We start from the raw sequence: 20,702 nt of genomic DNA, 5'->3' as shown, positions 1-20,702 counted from the left end.
TGTTTGACAGAGAGAGACACAGTGTGAGAGGGAACACAAGCAGGGGGAGTGGGAGAGGGAGAAGCAGGCTTTCCGCAGAGCAGGGAGCCCGATGTGGGGCTCCATCCTGGGATCATGACCTGAGCCAAAGGCAGACCCTTAACGGCTGAGCCACCCAGGTGCCCCTGATCTTTCTCCCTTTTTAAAACATCATCTCCTTCTCCAAGCCAGCCTCCACAGACAGAGTGATGTCTTTAAAACATGGATCAGAACAAATTTTTTTTAAGAGAAGAAGAGAGAGGTGGGGGAAATAGGAAGGGGCAGGGGGAGAGAGAGAGAGAGAATCTTATCTAGGCTCCATACCCAGTATGAGCCCCAAACCCCTCATGAGCCCAAAGCAGGGCTCAATCTCATGATCTTGGGATGCAGGGCTCAATCTCAACCACCCTGAGATCATGACCTGAGCTGAAATCAAGAGTTGGACGCTTAACCAACTGAGCCACCCAGGCGCCCCTGGATCAGAACAAGCCTTAAAACTCTTAAGGCTTCCCATTTTCTTAATGTTAAATTTAAACTCCCTACCCTAAGCCTCATCCCATACTGTTCTCCCTTCTTTTGTACCATGCTCCAGACACTCTTGTCTCCTTTCTCTTTCTAACATGGTAAGCCCTTTCTGGCTTCTGGGCCTTTGTATTTTCCATTCCTTCTTTCTGGAATTCTTCCCCTGGCTGGCTCCTTTAAGCTTTACTTCCAATGCCACTCCATGGAGAGTACTTCTGTGTTTGTTTCTTAGGACTGTTGTAACAGTACTACAAACTGGGGGACAGAAATTTGTTTTCTCGCAGTTCTGGAGGCCAGAAGTTCAAAATCAAGGTTTTGGCAGAATTGCTTTGTTTTGGGGGCCCAAGGGGAGAATCTGTTCCATGCCTTTCCTAGTTTCTGGTGGTTGCTGGCAATCTTTGGCGTTCCTTGGCTTGCAGCTGCTTGATTTCAGTGTCTCCTTCTGTTGTCACATGGCTGTCTTTGTTTTGTTTATCAGTGTCTTTTTTTTTAAAGATTTTATTTATTTATTTGAGAGAGAGAGAGAGAGAGCACGAGCGGGGTGAAGGGCAGAAGGAGAAGCAGACTCCCTGCTGAGCAGGGAGCCCAATGTGGGACTCAATCCCAGGACTATGGGATCATGACCTGAGCCTAAGGCAGATGCTTAACCGACTGAGCCCCCCAGGTGCCCCCATTGGTGTCTTTATATGGCCCTCTCTTCTCTGTATTTGTCTCTGTGTTTCTTCTCATAAGGACACCAGTTATATTGGATTAAGGACATGAATTTTTGAGGTGTTGGGGAAGACACTATTCAACCCAACATGCTTTTCCTGAACTCTTAAAGTAGGCTGCATTAGTGGAGCTATATCTATAAACATACTTACAAATTATTTTCTTCTAGCCAGTGGTGAGCAAGACACTTCATTAGACCACATTTCATGCATTGCACTCAATTCTGGGCATGCCATCCATGAGAGGAACATAATTGAATTGGGATATGAATGGGATTATGAACATTTTAGAAATGGTGTTATATGGGTAAGAACCAGGGTTGCTCTGTTGGTAAGATCTGAGAAGTCCTCACAGCCCTCTGCAGGAGGACTGTCCCTTCAGAGGAGGGGAAATACAGAAGACTGAGTGGTTTTACATACACCACAGGGCTATAATCCTGTATTTGGAAAGCATGGTTTTGCCTTTTTAGGGGTAAGGGTGGAATCTTTATTTTTTTATACTGTACCTGATTCCAGTCTCCATCTTTCAGAAGATCTGGCATGGTATACAATTATAACAGTGCTACCAGAAGAATATTTTGCATGTCCAGAAGCATTCAGAACAACAGAGTATAGAGGAAGAAAAATATTAATAATACATCATATTATATTTAACAAAGAAGGAGAATATAAATGTGTAAAGCTGTGTTTGGTAATATACAGCATTATATAACTTTTATAAGATTACTGTTGAAATGCTTACGTACTGTATATATGAGTTCTGTCAAGGTTTTTTTACTCCATAAAATGGAATAAATATAGTCTAGATTCCCTTGCAAGTCAGCAAGTGGATTTTGGCAACGTTTGTCTATGGTGTAGAGGACCTCATGGTTCTAGGTATTCATGCTTGCATGGAGATCAGGAATGACCTCAGTTCCCTTTACCCTGGTCCTTCTGTCAGCCTCTTTATGGAATTCATGTTCTAGTTTTATACAGCCGTTAAATGTTTCTGCTCCTACCCCTGGGTTGTGGACCTCTGCTGAAGCAAACCTATAACTAGGCAGGTTGTTGTGCCTGCAAATCCAGCCCCCACCTCAGGGACCCTCTGGAGGCCTAAGCATCAGTTCCTTCTTCCATGTCATGCTTTTACTTCTGTCTTCAAATTGTTGCAACACTATGCTCTTTTAATAGATAGCCCTGCCCCCTACTTGACTGGTTAAAAAAGTTAAGGTGTTGTGTAAGAGGCATTTTAGCTAGAACCCCTTCAGTTTCTTCCCTTTCCACCTAGAAATGTAACTCCTCCTTCACTCATCTGTTACCCAGTGGAGGAGAGGTTCCTCCTCCTGTCCAAGTCAAGTCCCTCCATATTTGCTGTTGACCCCATTCCATCTTGCCTCCTCAGAATCCCCCTACATCACGAAATGCCTCCTTACTGATAGTTTCAACTATTCCCTCTAATCACTTTTTGCTCTTGGCTTTGATACCTCTTATGTGTTTCTTCCTTCTTTATAAAACTCTGTTGTTGAGAAAATGTATCTTAAACATTGATCAAATCAACATTTGGTGGCATATTCAGGTTTACCAAACACCAGTATGCTGCCAGATATATACATTTTATGATGATATACATTTTACAGGTAGCTGTCATTCAGGTTAGATAACTGTGCACTGGCTGAGAGCCACACCTTTAGATCCTTTCCAGCCCTAAAAACTGCGAGTATACCCCTGTCACAAGTCAAGTATATTTTAGGTTATATACTTCAGAAAAATGCTGATTAGTTTTCCCCTGCCCCTCCATCCAGATGCTGGCTTTTGGTCTATATTAATTTCATAGTTATTTATCTTCCTGTTTCTACTCCCAGCAAAGGGCATGCAGTTCCTGTGTCCTCAGCAGCCTATATAAGGCTAAACCGTTATGAGTTGGTTTTAGATTTTATGCTTGGGTTCTCCCTTGGGCATGTGATTTGTCACTGGGCAAAAGACACAGCCAACCACAGTGTTGTGCAACTCTTCCAAAGTCAGTTACAGGCCCATGCAATAAATGAACCTACGCAAACTTGCTCTTGGGCACTTTGATCTCCATTCTCATTGCTTTGAATCATGCTGGTCTTTGAAGCAATGTTGGGTCTTTTTTTTATACCAATAGCAGAGCTAGGATGTATGCATGCAATCATTCATTCCCTGTATATTCACTGATCTTCTATTACGTGCCAGACATTATACTAGTCACTGGGAATTTCGAGGACAAACCAGATAAAAGACTTTGCCTCATTAAGGCTCTATTTCTAATGAACCAGTTTCATTCAATATTGGTTTAGAGAGGCAAACTCAAATTTCAGTTAGGTTTCTCTTGATAGGAAGATTTTCATATCTACATCTGGAGGCAGCCTGATGAATATAATCTTATCTCCCGTTTCTTCCCCTCGTAAACTATATACCTCCTGCCATAAAACAACAACAGTTCCTGAATATGCTTGTCCTGCACAGCTTATCTTGCTCCCTTTGCTTGAAATGCTCTTCTGTCTCTTCTCTTTTTTTTTTTTTTAATATTTTATTTATTTGACAGAGAGAGAGACAGCGAGAGCAGGAACACAAGCAGGGGGAGTGGGAGAGGGAGAAGCAGGCCTCCCGCCGAGCAGGGAGCCCGATGCGGGACTCGATCCCAGGACCCTGGAATCACGACCTGAGCCGAAGGCAGACGCCCAACGACTGAGCCACCCAGGCGCCCCTCTTCTGTCTCTTCTGTACCTGAAAAAAAAATTGTTACTCTTTAGGGTTCAGCTTGGATATTTCCTCCTTGGTGAAGCCTTGCAGGATTACCTCAAGCAGGATGGTAACTTCCTCTTTTGAGCTCTCACAGCACTTTGTAGAACTTAACCACACCATCTTGTGATTGTTTATTAGCATGTTCACCACTTCTGTTAAATTCAAAACTTGAGAGATGGAACACTATCTTAGTTCTCTTAATGCCTGTCATTTAATGAGTACTCAATACACATATTTTTAAATGAAAGAAAAATCTACTATAGATGTGATTTAGTGCAGTATAATTTACATACGATTATAGTGAAATAGAAATGTAAACATACATACATTATAAAATAATTCATATACCTTAAAGGAAATCTTAAAGGTTTATAAGTCTATTTTGTTGATTATCGTATACATATAGAAAAATGCACCATCCTAATTCTAGAATCTCCTCATTCTCTTTTAGAGTCATTTTTCTCCTACAAGAGTAACCACTATTCTAACAGTGTGAATTTTTGAACGCTTACTTTAAAAACGAAGGATGGGGCGCCTGGGTGGCTCAGTTGGTTAGGCGACTGCCTTCGGCTCAGGTCATGATCCTGGAGTCCCTGGATCGAGTCCCGCATCGGGCTCCCTGCTCGGCGGGGTGCCTGCTTCTCCCTCTGACCCTCCCCCCTCTCATGTGCTCTCTCTCTCTCATTCTCTCTGTCTCAAATAAATAAATAAAATCTTTAAAAAAAAAATAAATAAAAAAAAATAAAAACGAAGGATGATGAATGCCATATTTCAATTATGTGAATATATCTTTTTTTAAAAAAGAGAGATTTAAAATAATTGGCATCTCTGTATCTGAGTTTTTTTCACCGAAGAGTTTGGACTTCAGATCTAATCTGAAATTTTATGAATCTAATATTTAAAACTTAATGGGCTCCCCCACCTTTACTTCTTATACAACAGCGCCCTCTGATGGTGTAACATTTCCTAAAATTTATGTATTTAGTAATCACTGCTGCACTTTCTAATTTGAGAACTTAAAACTGTGGCCAGGTAATTCTAGTAGTACAAAGCTTCCTAAAGCCATTGGGAGTTGATCATGTGATTTATTGATCATGTGGTGCTTTGTGAAAGCCAGCAGATGATGCCAGAATCTTCATCTGATGCAACACTTAACTGTTGTTTGACAAAACATGTTATTTCTTGATTTACTGTAATGTTTTAGATGTTTCAAGGGCAGAATATCTCTACCTCTGTTTTAGCAGTAGAGCAGAGAGTATTTTGTGTTTGTAGAATTTTGGTAATTTAGAGTGTGTTTTCCCCTCTGGGGCCCACGGTCTTTGGTCAGAGGAAAAGGGAGTTACTGAGCACTGCAGTTACTGGAGAGGGTGCATGAGTCCATTTTCTTGCCCAGCATATTCTATTTTTTCAAATGTAATTAGATGCTATTGTATATTCATTTATACCAGTATTAAATTTATATTAGCTTCTCTTGTGTATTTTCTCAAACATGGACTATTAAAATAGAACATGCATGCAAATTCTAACATTAACAAAAGGATTTCATACATAAAAATAGGAGGAACCACTGATTAGAAGAATTGAACTGCATTCATTTAATAATTATTTATAAAGTATCTGTCTTATACAGGTACGCTTTGGTAGCTATTGTGTTCTTGCCTTTCTAACTATCCTTTTATAAATATAAGAGGCTGGATAGTCTAACTTTTTTCTACAGGGGACTCTCCCATATCATTTCTTTTCTACCCCACTTGTCATTTTCTCTTTAAATAAATAATTTATTTCTTTTAAAAAATTTTTTTTAAAGATTTTATTATTTATTTATTTATTTGAGAGAGAGAGAATGAGAGAGAGAGCATGAGGGGGGGGAGGGGGGTCAGAGGGAGAAGCAGACTCCCTGCCGAGCAGGGAGCCCGATGAGGGACTCGATCCTGGGACTCCAGGATCTTGACCTGAGCCGAAGGCAGCTGCTTAACCAACTGAGCCACTCAGGTGCCCAAATAATTTATTTCTAATAGTCTCCTTTTTAAGATTAGAGGTAGGTTACCAAAAATGTATAAAAGGAGGGAATACATTTCTCTCTCCTGGTTAATATGGACAGAGGGGTATGTGCAGAACAGTGTCTTACTACACAGAATGATAATTTCATTTGAAGGGTATATCTGAGGAAACGTCTGCCTTCCTTGTTAAAATGGAAACTACACCTGCTAAGGTTGGCAATGAAGAAAACAGCCCTGTGGGAAGAGAAGGACAGTCCTGTCTCTTAGACCCACCTTCTTCTTGGAGGGATTTGGATCATTTCCTTTGTCACTACCATACTATCCTCGAGGGATATTGTTGCCCTTTTAATTCTTGAAGTCACATTTACTCTCCAGTCCTTTCTGTTTTCATAATACAGATAAGCAAATGTAGAACATTTTTTTTAAAGATTTTATTTATTTATTTGAAAGAGAGAGAATGAGAGAGAGCACATGAGAGGGGGGAGGGTCAGAGGGAGAAGCAGACTCCCTGCCGAGCAGGGAGCCCGACGCGGGACTCGATCCAGGGACTCCAGAATCATGACCTGAGCCGAAGGCAGTCGCTTAACCAACTGAGCCACCCAGGCGCCCCGCAAATGTAGAATATTTAAGCAGGATTTTCGCATGGCCTTGACATAATAAAGTGGAAATATCAGACTCATAAGATATGGTTTGCTCTCCCTTCTTGTTTTAGCTTTGGGCTACTCCTGTATGAGGGATAACTTAACTTAGTAGGACTCCATTTGTAGATATTCATCCTTCTCCAACTATAGACCTATGGCTTGCCTGAACCTTACCTTCCTTCCAGGTTTTGACTCCTTCTTTGAAAACTTGTATCCTTCTAACATGAGGGTATCTCCCCTTCAGGGGAGATCAACCTTGCCTAGAAGCAATGTGTCTCCATTTAGGAACTCTAACTGAATGTAATGCCACACTTCCAAAATTAATACAGGACATACATATCAAGTGGAAGAAAGTGGGTCTTATTTCTTTTTACTATCTTTGGATTAGAATTGAGAACCAGTGAGCCATCTTTCAAGGTACTTTGATTTATTGGAAGTGTGACTCCATTTTTTTTTTTTTTTTTTTGGTCCTGTATATCTCCGAGTATACTTTTCCTATCTTTAGTAAAATTTCAGTTAGCTATGATCATATATCTGGGTGCGTAAATAAAACTAACTATAATACTGAGTTTTCTAAAATGAAAAGCTACTGAGTAAGAGTTAGTGTGATTTTGTTTTTTATTAGTGCCTAATTAAATGAGTTAAAAATAGTTGTATAGTAACAGTTATTGGGTTAGGCCAGTGAAAAGACCAATATTTCACAGATTCTTCAGTTTAACTGTTAGTAAATGGCTGGGGGATATGTCCTTCATTTTACAAATTTGGAGAAAGATACTCTAGTGTCTCCTATTGAAGGTTGAAGTTGGTAGTCAGCTCTCTTTGCAATAGGGTATTATAGTGAAAAATCAGACTGGGTTTTGTTGGAGGTAGGATTGGGTAGGGGATAAAAACGTGTGAAAAATTGTATTTGGGGGAGCACCTGGTTGGCTCAGTTGGTTAAGCATCTGCCTTCGGCTCAGGTGATGATCCCAGGGTCCTGGGATTGAGCCCCACATTGGGCTCCCTGCTAAGCAGAGAGTCTGCTTCTCCCTCTCCCTCTGCCACTCCCCTTGCTTATGCGCTCCCTCTCTTTCTCTGTCAAATAAATAAATAAAATCTTTTTTTTTTAAAGATTTTATTTATTTATTTGACAGAGACAGAGACAGTGAGAGCAGGAACACAAGCAGGGGGAGTGGGAGAGGGAGAAGCAGGCTTCCTGCTGAGCCGGGAGCCCGATGTGGGACTCGATCCCAGAACCCTGGGATCATGACCTGAGCCGAAGGCAGTCGCTTAACCAACTGAGCCACCCAGGCACCCCAAATAAATAAATAAAATCTTAAGAAAAAGAAAAAAATGTATTTGATTTTTATTTATTAGTTATGTTATCTTGGGCAAGTTATCTGACCTTTCTGAGTATCAGCAACCTTTTTTAAAACTAGTGTAATGAAAGTGCCCCCAAGGGTAATTGGGAAGATGATGTGATCTGTATAAAGCACCAGCATGGTGCCAGGCATGTAGTTGGTGCTCTGTGTTATTTGCCTTCCCTTCTCCCCCGCACCCCCAAATTGCCAACCAAATTGTGTCTAACATGTGTAATGTTCTAATGGACATTTCTGAATATGACTTTTATTCTTGAACAGTTTTGAAGTCCAAATAATTATTTATTTTTTTTATTTTTTTTTAAAGATTTTATTTATTTATTTGAGAGAGAGAATGAGAGACAGAGAGCATGAGAGGGAGGAGGGTCAGAGGGAGAAGCAGACTCCCTGCTGAGCAGGGAGCCTGATGTGGGACTCGATCCTGGGACTCCAGGATCATCACCTGAGCCGAAGGCAGTCGCTTAACCAACTGAGCCACCCAGGCGCCCCCAAATAATTATTTTTGCTACAATATATTTTATTTAAAGATGTTCTCTATGTTCCTTTTTGCCTACACATTCTTATGGATCTCTTTCTTCTCTACAAGGTGAAGGAGAGAAGTATTTCTTGAAATTTCTTGGACTACATTTTAGAAAGGATTACTATATATGACTAGAGGTATGTTTCTTTTTTGAGGTCATGTTTTGTTGCTTTTACAGCACTATTATTTATTTTAGTTATTTCAATAAACCGAATTGCAAAAATAATTAAAAGATCCACTTCTGCCTCTAATTTGTGACCTTGGCAAAGTCACTTGACCTCTTTGAGCCCAGTTTCTTTAGTTGAACGACACAGATCAAATGGTTTATAAAGCCCTTGTCCCCTTTCCTGTTGTGATTTATAAAATCTCTTTATTCAGGAACACAGAGCTGAAAGTGGCATGTGGGTTTCAGTTCTCAACGGCAGAGGGCACACTGCCCCTAGTGTGCTGGGCCCTTAGGTATTGGAAACCTCTGTAGTTATGTAGCCTGAAGTTGATATCCTTGATGATAGGAAGGAGCCAAGGAAATTCTGTAAACTAATGTTTTGCAAAAGAGATTTTATGGCCTGTTTTCTAACTATTTACTATTTAGGTGAAACACTAAAAAAAAAAAAAGGAGATTTCGACATTCCAAGGGTACTTCTTACAATTATATGAAGAACTTTTCTTTTTCTTTTGTGAAGAGCTTTATCATCTCCCTCCACCTTATTTACCCCATCCAAGTACTCCATGCTTAGGATTGGTTTACAAATGGGATGGAGAGGAGAACTAACATTTATTGAGTACTTACTATATATTAGAAATTATACCTGGTACTGTAAGTACATTTTCTCTAATCCTCACAGCAATCCTTTAAATTGTGTGTTATTCTTATTTTATATAGGAAGATACTGGGCTCAGAGAGGTGAAGTGACTTGTGTGAGGCTTCACAGTAGAGATTCAAGTTCGGGTCTGTTAATTCGCAAACCTGCTTTCTTTCTTTTTTTTTTTTTTTTTAAAGATTTTTAAAAATTTATTTGACAGAGACACAGCAAGAGAGGGAACACAAGCAGGGGGAGTGGGTGAGGGAGAAGCAGGCTTCCCATGGAGCAGGGAGCCCGATGTGGGGCTCGATGACCTGAGCCAAAGGCAGATGCTTAACCAACTGAGCCACCCGGGCGCCCCAAACCTGCTTTTTTTCTTCCATACCAGAGTTCTTCCTTTTTTCTCCCAATTTAAACAATTAGGGATGAATTACTAGGAGCAGGCATGGCCAGACAGTGGTCACACATAGAAGTTTGACTTTCTCTGGTTCTAAAGTTTTGGTGACCCTTATAATTCTAGATGGAAGTTTTTCCTCTGACAAGAATTTTTTACCATTTATGTTTAACATGCTATATACAAACACATACCCATGTTTTCAAATTTGAAAACTTTAGATTGGATTATTTATTTATTTATTTATTTTTAAGATTTTATTTATTTATTTGAGAGAGAGAGAATGAGAGACAGATAGCAAGAGAGGGAAGAGGGTCAGAGGGAGAAGCAGACCCCCTGCTGAGCAGGGAGCCCGATGTGGGACTCGATCCCGGGACTCCAGGATCATGACCTGAGCTGAAGGCAGTCGCTTAACCAACTGAGCCACCCAGGCGCCCATAGATTGGATTATTGAAATATGTTTTTTGTGGGCTACTTTTTAAGGGTACAGCAATATCTCATTTTATAAGAAGCCTGGGTTCTAAAGTCAGTAGGTAAGGTGAAAATCACTACAGTGGAATAATCTTTGAGAATCCCATTGTAAGGCATCTTGTTAGAGAGCCATGTACTTCCTTTCTTTAAGTCCAGCACAGCCAGTCTTTCCTTCTTTGGTGAAACAGATCATGGTTTTTCCTGTTGAGCTTCAAATAATGAGGTTGGCTTGTATTTGGGGGTCATGTTGGGTGGCAATGCACATCTTTAAACATCAGACTCTCATTCAGCATGGTGAGATGCTTATAGTATTAGAGGTATTCTGAAACCTAGATCAAAGGAAAGAATAGCAGAGTCATCTCCTATTTGAGGGCTTAGGCTAACTCAAAACTTCAGCTGTACATCAGAATCACAGACTACTGCATTCTACTCCACAGTTTCTGACTCAGTAGGTTTGGGATTCAGCCAGAGTATTTGCATTTTTAAGAGATTCGCAGGTGATGCTGATTCTGACTTCTGGGGACTTTGCATGGAGGACCGCTGTACTAACTGAATGGAGGCAAGTGGAATCCCTTGTCTTTCTTCCCTCCACTGTCTCTCTTGCTCTCTATTATTTTTAGGTGAATGGGTATAGTTGAATTCATTTAAATTAAATGTAGGTGTTGTGGCTCAGCCAACACTTTATCCCATTGCTTAGCTTACTTCTTGGCCCAGAATAGGAACTTGGCGATTCAATAGACACTTGTTGAATGAGTGATTGATTATATATGTTGAATTAACATGTAAAATGGAGGGATTTTTAGCACATGGACATCATTATCATATGCGTGTTCTATACAAACCATTTATTATCCTGAGGTGTAGGCAGTGTTTAGATTAGAATAGCTTATATTTTAGGACTATATATAATGATGATCACGGACATCAGAAAGTATGTAATTAGTGCAGTTTTGAGAAACTTGCATTTTGGGACCTCTGGAATAATGTGAAGTAGATATGTGTGTATAGATGGAGATGGGTGTGAGGAGTCCCATCTGTTTTAGAAGGGCTAGGGAAGTCTTGCAGAGCCTGGTTTAGGTCTGACCCAGACAGTCTGGAGCAGCACTGGGGCATCCGGTGCCAGATGCAGCACTTTCACTTCTGTCTCCAAAGTACTGGGGAAATTCAGCCCCATGATCCTAAAGGCTCAGTGGGGCTCTGTACTATGGATAACACTGTAAATTCAGGTAGTTGCACATGAATCTTACCATGTTGTAGGATTTGATAATTATATTTTAAATGGTGAGTTTATTAAGGAAAGGGTAAAAAAAAATCTCAAAAATTTAAAGTTCGTTTTAAGCTTAAAATTATTGTATCATTTTTCTCATTTTGGACATGTTTTATATTAAGTCTTGCAAAGTCTCAGTATTCTGTGTTTTGTCTCTTTCAGTATAGATTAAATTTTCTTCCTTTAAATTCATCTTACTTTTTTATGCTGAAATATTTTCAAGTAAATTGCAGACAACATGACATTCTATCTCTAAATCCTTCAATGTACAGCTGTAAAAAATAAAAACATTTACTTATGTAGCCACAGTATGATCACTCCTAACAAAATTAACAGGTCATTAGTACTATCTAATACCTAATCCATATTCAGATTAACATAATTGCCCCTAAATTATCATTTGTATCATTTTTTTGAACCAGAATACAACCTGGAATCATGCATTGCATCTGGTTATTTTGTTCCTTAAAGTTTATTTATTTATCATTACATTGACTTACCATTGTCTTATCACACATTTGGATTTGTCTGATTGCTTATTCAGAGTGTCTTTAGCTTGGTCATCTACCCTGTGTATTTCCTGGAAACAGGAAATTAGATCTAAAAGAAATTAGATCTGAAGGCTGGAAAAAGATACAAGTTGAACATTTTTTGGCGTGATTTTGTCATAGGTGAAATTTGCTTTTGTTGAACCACCTGAGGAGATGCATAATACATGCCTGCCCCACTGTTAGTGATGCTAATTTTGATCACTAGATTGAGGTGATGACAGCCTGATCCTTCCATTGTAAAATTACGTTTTGCCCATGTGACAAGAAGGTACTCTCCATGGTGTTCCTTTGGTACTAATATGAATCTTCATTTCCCTGTCATTCATTCTCCTAATGCTTTTAACACCATGTGGTAATTCTTACCCAAATCACTAACTTCATAAGGGTTTGCAAAACTATCATTTGTCTAATTTTGTCATTCCTTCTGCTTTAGCTGACATTTAATTGAACAGAGCTCTTTTTCATTAACTGGGACTGTTTGTTACCTTGAAACACAATTCTGCTGGAAAGGCAGGTTAAATGTTGAGTTCTTTACTTTTGTATTCCCAATTTTTAAGTTAGGAGTTGGTTTAATAGACACCTTAAATGGTAGCAAATGACTATATACTTTGCTTTTTCCTTTTTGATATCCTTCTGAACTAGTAGATTTTTGTGAATTGAATGTTTCAATCGGCTAATGAAACTACAGATCGTAAGGGATATCTGTATTTTTTAAAAGATTTTATTTATTTATGTGAGACAGAGAGAGTGTGCACAAGCAGGGGGAGGGGCAGAGGGAAAGGGATAAGCAGACTTCCCACTGAGCAGGGAGCCTAATGCTGGGTGATCCCAGGTCCCGGGATCATGACCTGAGCCAAAGGTAGATGCTCAACCAACTGAGCCACCCAGGTGCCCCAGGGATATATGTATTTTAAAAGTTAATGGATTCATATCTCTGTTTCCAATTTAGTTTTAACTACTGTGTTTTTAAATAGCTCCTTCATTTTTTTTTTTTAAAGATTTTATTTATTTGACAGAGAGACAGCAAGAGAGGGAACACAAGCAGGGGGAGTGGGAGAGGGAGAAGTAGGCTTCCTGCTGAGCAGGGAGCCGGATGCGGAACTCGATCCCAGAACCCTGAGATCATGACCTGAGCTGAAGGCAGATGCTTAACAACTGAGCCACCCAGGCACCCCTAAATAGCTGCTTCATTTTATAATTGTTATCTCTTCTCTTACACTGAAAATCTTGAGTACTGATAACATTGTTTTTTTATTGTTTTTTTCTTTAAGATTTTATTTATTTATTTGAGAGAGAGAGCACAAGCGGGCGGCGGGGAGGGGTAGAAGGAGAGGGAGAAGCAGACTCCCCACTGAGCAGGAGCCGACATGGGGCTCAATCCTAGGACTGATCATGACCTGAGCCCTGAGCTAAAGGCAGATGCTTACTTGACTGAGCCACCCAGGCGCCCCTGTTTTTTGTTTTTTTGTTTTTTTGTTTTTTTATTATGTTATGTTAGTCACCATACATTACATCATTAGTTTTTGATGTAGTGTTCCATGATTCATTGTTTGTGTATAACACCTAGTGCTCCATTCAATAAGTGCCCTCCTTAATACCCATCACCAGGCTAACCCATCTCCCCACCCCCCTCCCCTCTAGAACCCTCAGTTTGTTTCTCAGAGTCCATAGTCTCTCATGATTTGTCTCTGCCTCCGATTCCCCCCCTTCATTTTTCCCTTCCTACTATCTTCTTTTTTTTTTTTTAACATATATTATTTGTTTCAGAGGTACAGATCTGTGATTTTTTTTTTTAAGTAAGTTTCACACCCAATGTGGAACTTGAACTCATGACCCTGAGATCAAGAGTGGCATGCTCTACTGACTGAGCCAGCCAGGTGCCCCTAATATTGTTTTATCTTACAGTATAAAGAAAGTAATTTCAAAATAACAGTGCCAATATTACTACTGCGACTAAAATCAAATGAAGTTTAAAAAGTTTTGTGATTATTTTTGTAACATAAGTTGATTTTAATAGAAGAATAAATTTACTTTTTTTGCTGATCTCATTTAATTACTTTCCTCTGAAATTTGTCTACTTTGTTTTTGTCATAGGTTAATCATTTTGGATTTGATGCTGATAAAACTTTTAAACAGCGGTACCTAATAGCTGATGAACACTGGAAGAAAAATGGTGGATCAATACTTTTCTACACTGGTAATGAAGGGGACATTACATGGTTTTGCAATAATACGGTATGTGCAAATTCCTATGCTCAATATGCCTTTTATTATGGCAAAGTGGAAAAAAAATGTTTTGCAGTATATATGACCAAGTATTACTGTAACTAATTCTGAAGCTCTTTAAAAAATAACAGATAAAACTCACTAATAATAGAAAAATGGCAGAAGCATATGAATGGGCAGATCACAAAAGAATGAATACAGATATCCAATAAGCCTACATGTTCTGCCTTAAAGAATTATACATGAAAAGAATGAAATATTATTTTTGGACAATTGCATCTTAGATTTTTTAAAAATCCCATCTTATTTCTAGGGTGAATAAGGATATGAGGGACAAGGGGATAAGAATGTTATTGCAGGGATACCTGGGTGGCTTCGTTAAGGGTCTGCCTTAGGCTCAGGTCTTGATTCCAGAGTTCTGGGATGAAGCCCCACATTGTGCTCCTTCCTCAGCAGGGAGCCTGCTTCTCCCTTTGCCTGCCACTCCCCCTGCTTGTGCTCTCTCTCTCTCTGTCAAATAAATAAATAAAATCTTAAAAAAAAAAAAAGAATGTTATTGCATATAGATTTTTTTGGTTTTTGTTTGTTTTGATTATGGTCTCTAGAATGTAAACACAAGGGCATGAATTTTTGTTTGTTCAGTGTTGTATATTCAGTCTAAAACTGTGCTAGGCATATAGTTGGTGCTCAATAAATATTTGTTAAATGAATAAATGGATAAAACCTAAACAAAGCCAGGGCAAATAAGAAAAAAAAAAATACAAGTTTGTTTGTCAAATAGGATTTTTAATTTAGCTTTCCTGTTCTATTTTTCTTATATTTGTGAGGGTTAAAAAATTGTATAGATGTTAGCTTGCTTCCCTGACTATACATTCTATCATCTTTTATAATAACACTTAAATCCATTAACAACATTTAATTTAGAAGGACACTTGAAAGGAAGAAATTTTCCTTTTTTATGTTCCAAAGCTATGACTAGAGAATGTCAACTTTCTACCAAAAAGCTAGCCTGTGAACTACCTTAAAGTGAAGACTGAATTATATTTTTTCCACTGCTAATGGTGCCTGGTATTCAGGAGGTCTCAGTAAATGTTTGTTCAACTAAACTGAACTGAAAGCAAGGATATGAACCCAATTATACTGTTATTGCATTTCCCATTTCTGATTATTTCCTTAGGAATGTTGAGTTTAAATATGTTAGTTGAAAATAAAATAATTCCCTGAGAAATGAGATCCTAGGATGTCTGTGTCTCTTAGATCAGTGACAAATGAAGTTAAGATTTACTTTCCATCAGATTCCTGCTTACTTTTTCTATGGAACAACTGAGGCTGCTTTAGCTTTTTTTTCTTTCTCTTGTGTGACTTCCCATTTATGCCAAGACCATGGGGCAGCTTCTCCTGCCCAGTTATTTTTCTAGCTCCTCTTCCTCCTCCTCCTCCTTCTTCTTTTTTGAGAGAGAAAGTGGGAGGGGAGGGGCAAAGGGAGTGGGAGAGAGAGAATTTTAAGCAGGCTCCACATTCAGTGTGGAGCCCAACTTGGGGCTCAGTCTCATGACTGTGAGATCATGACCTCAGCTGAAATCAAGAGTCAGACACTTTAAAAAAAAAATTAAAAAATAAGAGTAAATGAAAAAAAGAAAAAACATTAAAAAAAAAAAAAAGAGTCGGACACTTAACTGAGCCACCCAGGTGCCCCCCCTTTTCTTCTTTATTATAGATAGGCAGCTGTTCCTGCCTCCACTGCTCTGACAGACACTGCAGCATAATTTAAGGCTTGCCTCAGAAGTGGTAGAGAGGAAGAACAATACAGTGTAGGAGCAGTTCCAGGAAGTGGCTAGAATTAGATCCTTAGGAGGATCCTGTTTTTTTCCCAGCCCTAGACACCTCCCTGTACATACTAAAATATCCTGGTTGCATAGTCACATATTCTGGACATTCATCTATTAAGAGACAGTGTAGCAAAATGGTCAGGAGTGATAGACTGATAAGGACTGTCAAGAATTGAATTCTGGTTTTGCCATTATGCTGTGTGACTCTGGGCAGTTTCTTATTCTGTGCCTCAGTTTTCTTATCTGCTAAATGGATATATTAATAATCTGGTTCATAGAGTTGCTGTGAGGACTAAATAAGAATTAGGAACTTAGGACAATGCTATAATATTATTAAATGTTAATATATTACATGGACCTCTTCTGAAAAATAAAAATACCCTGAAATAGATGCAGGCAAATAATCACTTATTATAATGTGAATCATTTCAATTAAATTGCTTCCTTTAAAAGCCTGAGGTCAGCTCCTCAGAGGTGTGGCTATTTTGAGAAATGATCCTTACCTTTAAGAAGCTCATAGTCTGGTACGGTAAGACACACATTTAAGCAAATATTGCAACACAGTAATAGAGAGCTATGTCTAGCACAGTGGTGTTGAGAGGCGGGAGTGATCAGCGGTGCCAAAATAGGGCAGGCAGAAGAGGGCATCTTGAGCTGGTTGTTATAAGATCTGTGGATAAATGGCAGGGAATGGGCAAGGTGTTAAGAGAGAAAGTGAGGGTTATTGAAACCATCACAGATAACAAGGTAAATTCTCCATCATCACATGCAAACAGATCTTTTAATTGTTCAATTATTGATCAAAATGAGCAAAACCTTTTAGAGGTTCTTAGTTGTTGTTAGGGAGCAGCAGTTCATTAAAAAACAACAGTGTGCCCTAGGAATGACAAATAGTTTTAATCTGTGCTAAATCTAAATCTAATCAATTGATGTTGGCTGCCTAGAGTGCTTTGTCAAGAAGGATTCTGAGGGCACCATTTGAGGTAAGTGAAAAAAATGCAGTGATTGATTACCAGCATTAAGTGTGGACATAAGGAGGTCGAACAGCACTTGATGATTGTGCCGTGAAGCCAGACAGCCAGTGCTCGAATCTTGGCTCTGCTACTTTCTAGCTGTGTGACTGTCATAGGATATTTAAACTACTGTGTCTCAGTGTCCTTGTCTCTAAAATGGGGATAATAAAAGTGCCTATGTCCTAGATTGTTATGATAATTAAGTGAATTAATATATATGAAGTATTTAGAACAGTGCCTGACACACTGTAAGCACTCGATTATTATTAGCTATTGTTAGCTATTGCTTATTTTCAAGTAAATAAGATTAATATGGAACCCAAGGGAGTCCAGTATGCTTATTTGTATTGTTTTTTTTTCTTTTATGTTGTAAATGTTTACGAGTAGGCAGCTAACTTAGATGTCCTCAGTTCTTTCCTAGACTATTTGGTACACAGTGCAATTTGAAGACTAATATTTCCGACATAATATTGATTCTACAGCTAGAATGTTAGAATAAGGAGAGTTGGAATGACTGGTGTTTGAGTGACTTGGGCTTATTTTTAATTGTTTCACTCTAATATAGTGTGAGATTGATGTGCAACAATGAAACAACAATTTTTTTATCTGTAGAACAAATATAAATTCTGCGGCTTCTCAGAGCTCTTTTTGGTCTGGTTTAACATTCACTTCATATGAGTTGCCAAAAGGTTCAATGACTTTTTTCACATCCTGATTTTTATCCTGTGGATTTGTAAATTCTTCCCAGGGGTTCATGTGGGATGTGGCTGCTCAACTGAAGGCTATGTTGGTGTTTGCAGAACATCGATACTATGGAGAGTCCCTACCTTTTGGTAACAAATCATTCACGGTAAGTACAGGCATACCTTGTTTTATTGCATTTCACCTTACTGTACTTCACAGATCATGTGTTATTTGCAGATTGAAGGTTTGTAGCAACTCTGTGTTGAGCAAATGTATCAGTGCCGTTTTTCTAACAGCATTTTCTTTCTTTGTGTCTCTGTGTCACATTTTGGCAATTCTTGTAATATGTCAAACTTTTTCATTATTATTATATTTGTTACGGTGATCTGTGATCAGTCATCTAAGATGCTCACAGAAGATGGCAGACTTAATTGATAAATAAGTATGTGTGCTGACTGCTCCACCGACTGGCTATTCCCCCATCTCTTTCCGTCTCCTCAGGCCTGCTTATTCCCTGAGACACAAAAATATTGAAATGAGGCCAATTAATAATCCTACAATGGTCTCTAAGTGTTCCAGTGAAAAGAAGAGTTGCATGTCCCTCACTTTAAATAGAAAGCTAGAAATGATTAAGCTTAGTGAGGAAGGCATGTTGAAAGCTGAGAGAGGCCAAAAGCTAGGCCTCTTGTGCCAGTCATTCAGCCAGGTTGTGAATACAAAGGAAGAGTTCTTGAAGGAAATTAAAAGTGCTGCGCCAGTGAACATACAAATGACAAGAAAGTGAAACAGCATTATTGTTGATATGGAGAAAGTTTGAGTGGTCTGGATAGAAGATCAAACAAGCCACAACAGGCCCTCAAGCCAAAGCCTAATACAGAGCAAAGCCCTAACTCTATTCAATTTGATGAAGGCTAAGGGAGGTAAGGAAGCTGCAGAAGAAAAGTCTGAAGCTAGCAGAGGTTGGTTCATGAGGTTTAAGGAAGAAGCCACCTCCATAACATAAAAGTGCAAGATGAAACAGTAAGTGCTGATATAGAAGCTGCAGTAAGTTATACAGAAGATCTAGCTGAGATAATTCATGAAGGTAGCTACATTAAACAATAGATTTTCAATATAGACAAAACAGCTTTTTGTTGAAAGAGGATGCCATCTAGGACTTTCATTGCTAGAGAGGAGAAGTCAATGATTGGCTTCAAATCTTCGAAAGGACAGCCTGACTCTCTTGTTAGGGGTTAATGTAGCTGGTAACTTTAAATTGAAGCCAATGCACATTTATCATCCTGAATATCCTAGGGCCTTAAAGAATTATGCTAAATCTACTTTGTGCTCTATAAATGGAAGAACAAAGCCTGGATGACTGCACATCTGTTCACAACATGGTCTACTGAATATTTTAAGACCACTGTTGAGACCTACTGCTCAGGAAGAAAAATTCATTTCAAAATATTATTGTTCATTGACAATGCACTGGGTCATCTAAGAGCTCTGATGGAGATGTACAATGAGATGAATGTTGTTTTCATGTCTCCTAATACAGCATCCATTCTGCAGCCCATGGATCAAGGAGTAATTTTGACTTTCAAATCTTATTTAAGAAATACATTTCGTATGGCTATAGCTGCCACAGAGTGAATCCTCTGGTAGATATGGGCAAAGTCAATTGAAAACCTTGTGGAAAGGATTCACCATTCTAGATGCCATGAAGAACATTCATGATTTGTGGGAAGAGGTCAAAATATCAACATGAACAGGAGTTTGAAAGAAGTGAATTCCAACCCTCGTGTATGACTGTGAGGGGCTGAAGACTTTAGTGGAGGATGTAACTGCAGATGTGGTGGAAACAGCAAGAGAACTAGAATTAGAAGTGGAGCCTGAAGATGGGACTGAACTGCTCCAATCTCATGATAAAACTTGAATAGATGAAGAGTTGCTTTTCATGGATGAGCAAAGAAAGTGGTTTCTGGAGATGGAATCTACTGCTGGTGAAGATGCTGTGAAGATTGTTGAAATGACAACAATGAATGTAGAAAATTATATAAAATTAGTTGGTAAAACAGCTATAGGGCTTGAGAGGATTGATTCCAGTTTTGAAAGAAGTTCTGTGGGTAAAGTGCTATTGAACAGCATCACATGCTACAGAGAAAGCATTCATGAAAGGAAAAATCAATCATTATGGCAGACTTCATTGTTGTTTTATTTTAAGACATTGCCACAGCTACCCCAGCCTTCAGCAACCACCAACCTGACCAGTCAGCAGCTATCAGCATTTAGGCATGATCCTCCACTGGTAAAAAGATGAAAGCTCAGAAAACTCACTGAAAGCTCAGATGATGGTTAGCATTTTTTATCAATGAAATATTTTTAAATTAAGGTATGTACATCTTTTTAGAAATAATACTAATGCACACTTAATAGACTACAGTATGGTGTAAACATAACTTTTATGTGCACTAGGAAACCAAAATAGTAATTTGATTCACTTTATTGTGATACCCACTTTATTGCAGTGGTCTGGAACTGAACCTGCAATATCTCTGAGGTGTACCTGTATACTTTTTATTTTTAAGTTTTTTTTTTTTTTTGAAGTTTAGGAATTACCTGTTCTAATAACATGTCCCACTCTAAGAAAGAAATGATAGCGGGCGCCTGGGTGGCTCAGTTGGTTAAGCGACTGCCTTCGGCTCAGGTCATGATCCTGGAGTCCCGGGATCGAGTCCCGCATCGGGCTCCCTGCTCGGCGGGGAGTCTGCTTCGTCCTCTGACCCTATCCCCTCTCATGTGCTCTCTGTCTCTCTCATTCTCTCTGTTTCAAATAAATAAATAATAAAAAAAAAATCTTTAAAAAAAAAAAAAAAAAAATTTTTGCCCTAAATTTAAAAAATTTTTTAGGAAAAAAAAAAAAAAAATTACATTCTATAGAGCATATATCTCTTGGCTAGTTCTTTTTTTT

General features: G+C 38.8%; 1 protein-coding gene across 2 annotated transcripts in view; it reads left to right on the top strand.

The window, feature by feature from the left end:
• LOC110577238 (prolylcarboxypeptidase) overlaps positions 1 to 20,702 on the top strand; it is a 73,281-nt gene that overhangs the window by 25,395 nt on the left and 27,184 nt on the right. For both annotated transcript variants that reach the window (XM_021686498.2, XM_021686497.2), the window contains exons 3-4: positions 14,095 to 14,235; positions 17,817 to 17,918. In XM_021686498.2, the coding sequence (XP_021542173.1) occupies positions 14,095 to 14,235; positions 17,817 to 17,918 (243 nt within the window). The remainder of the gene's footprint in view (positions 1 to 14,094; positions 14,236 to 17,816; positions 17,919 to 20,702) is intronic.

Source organism: Neomonachus schauinslandi, chromosome 11 (assembly GCF_002201575.2).
Source record: "Neomonachus schauinslandi chromosome 11, ASM220157v2, whole genome shotgun sequence".
NCBI classification, from domain to species: Eukaryota; Metazoa; Chordata; class Mammalia; order Carnivora; family Phocidae; genus Neomonachus; species Neomonachus schauinslandi.
This window is presented reverse-complemented; position numbering and strand designations above follow the sequence as displayed.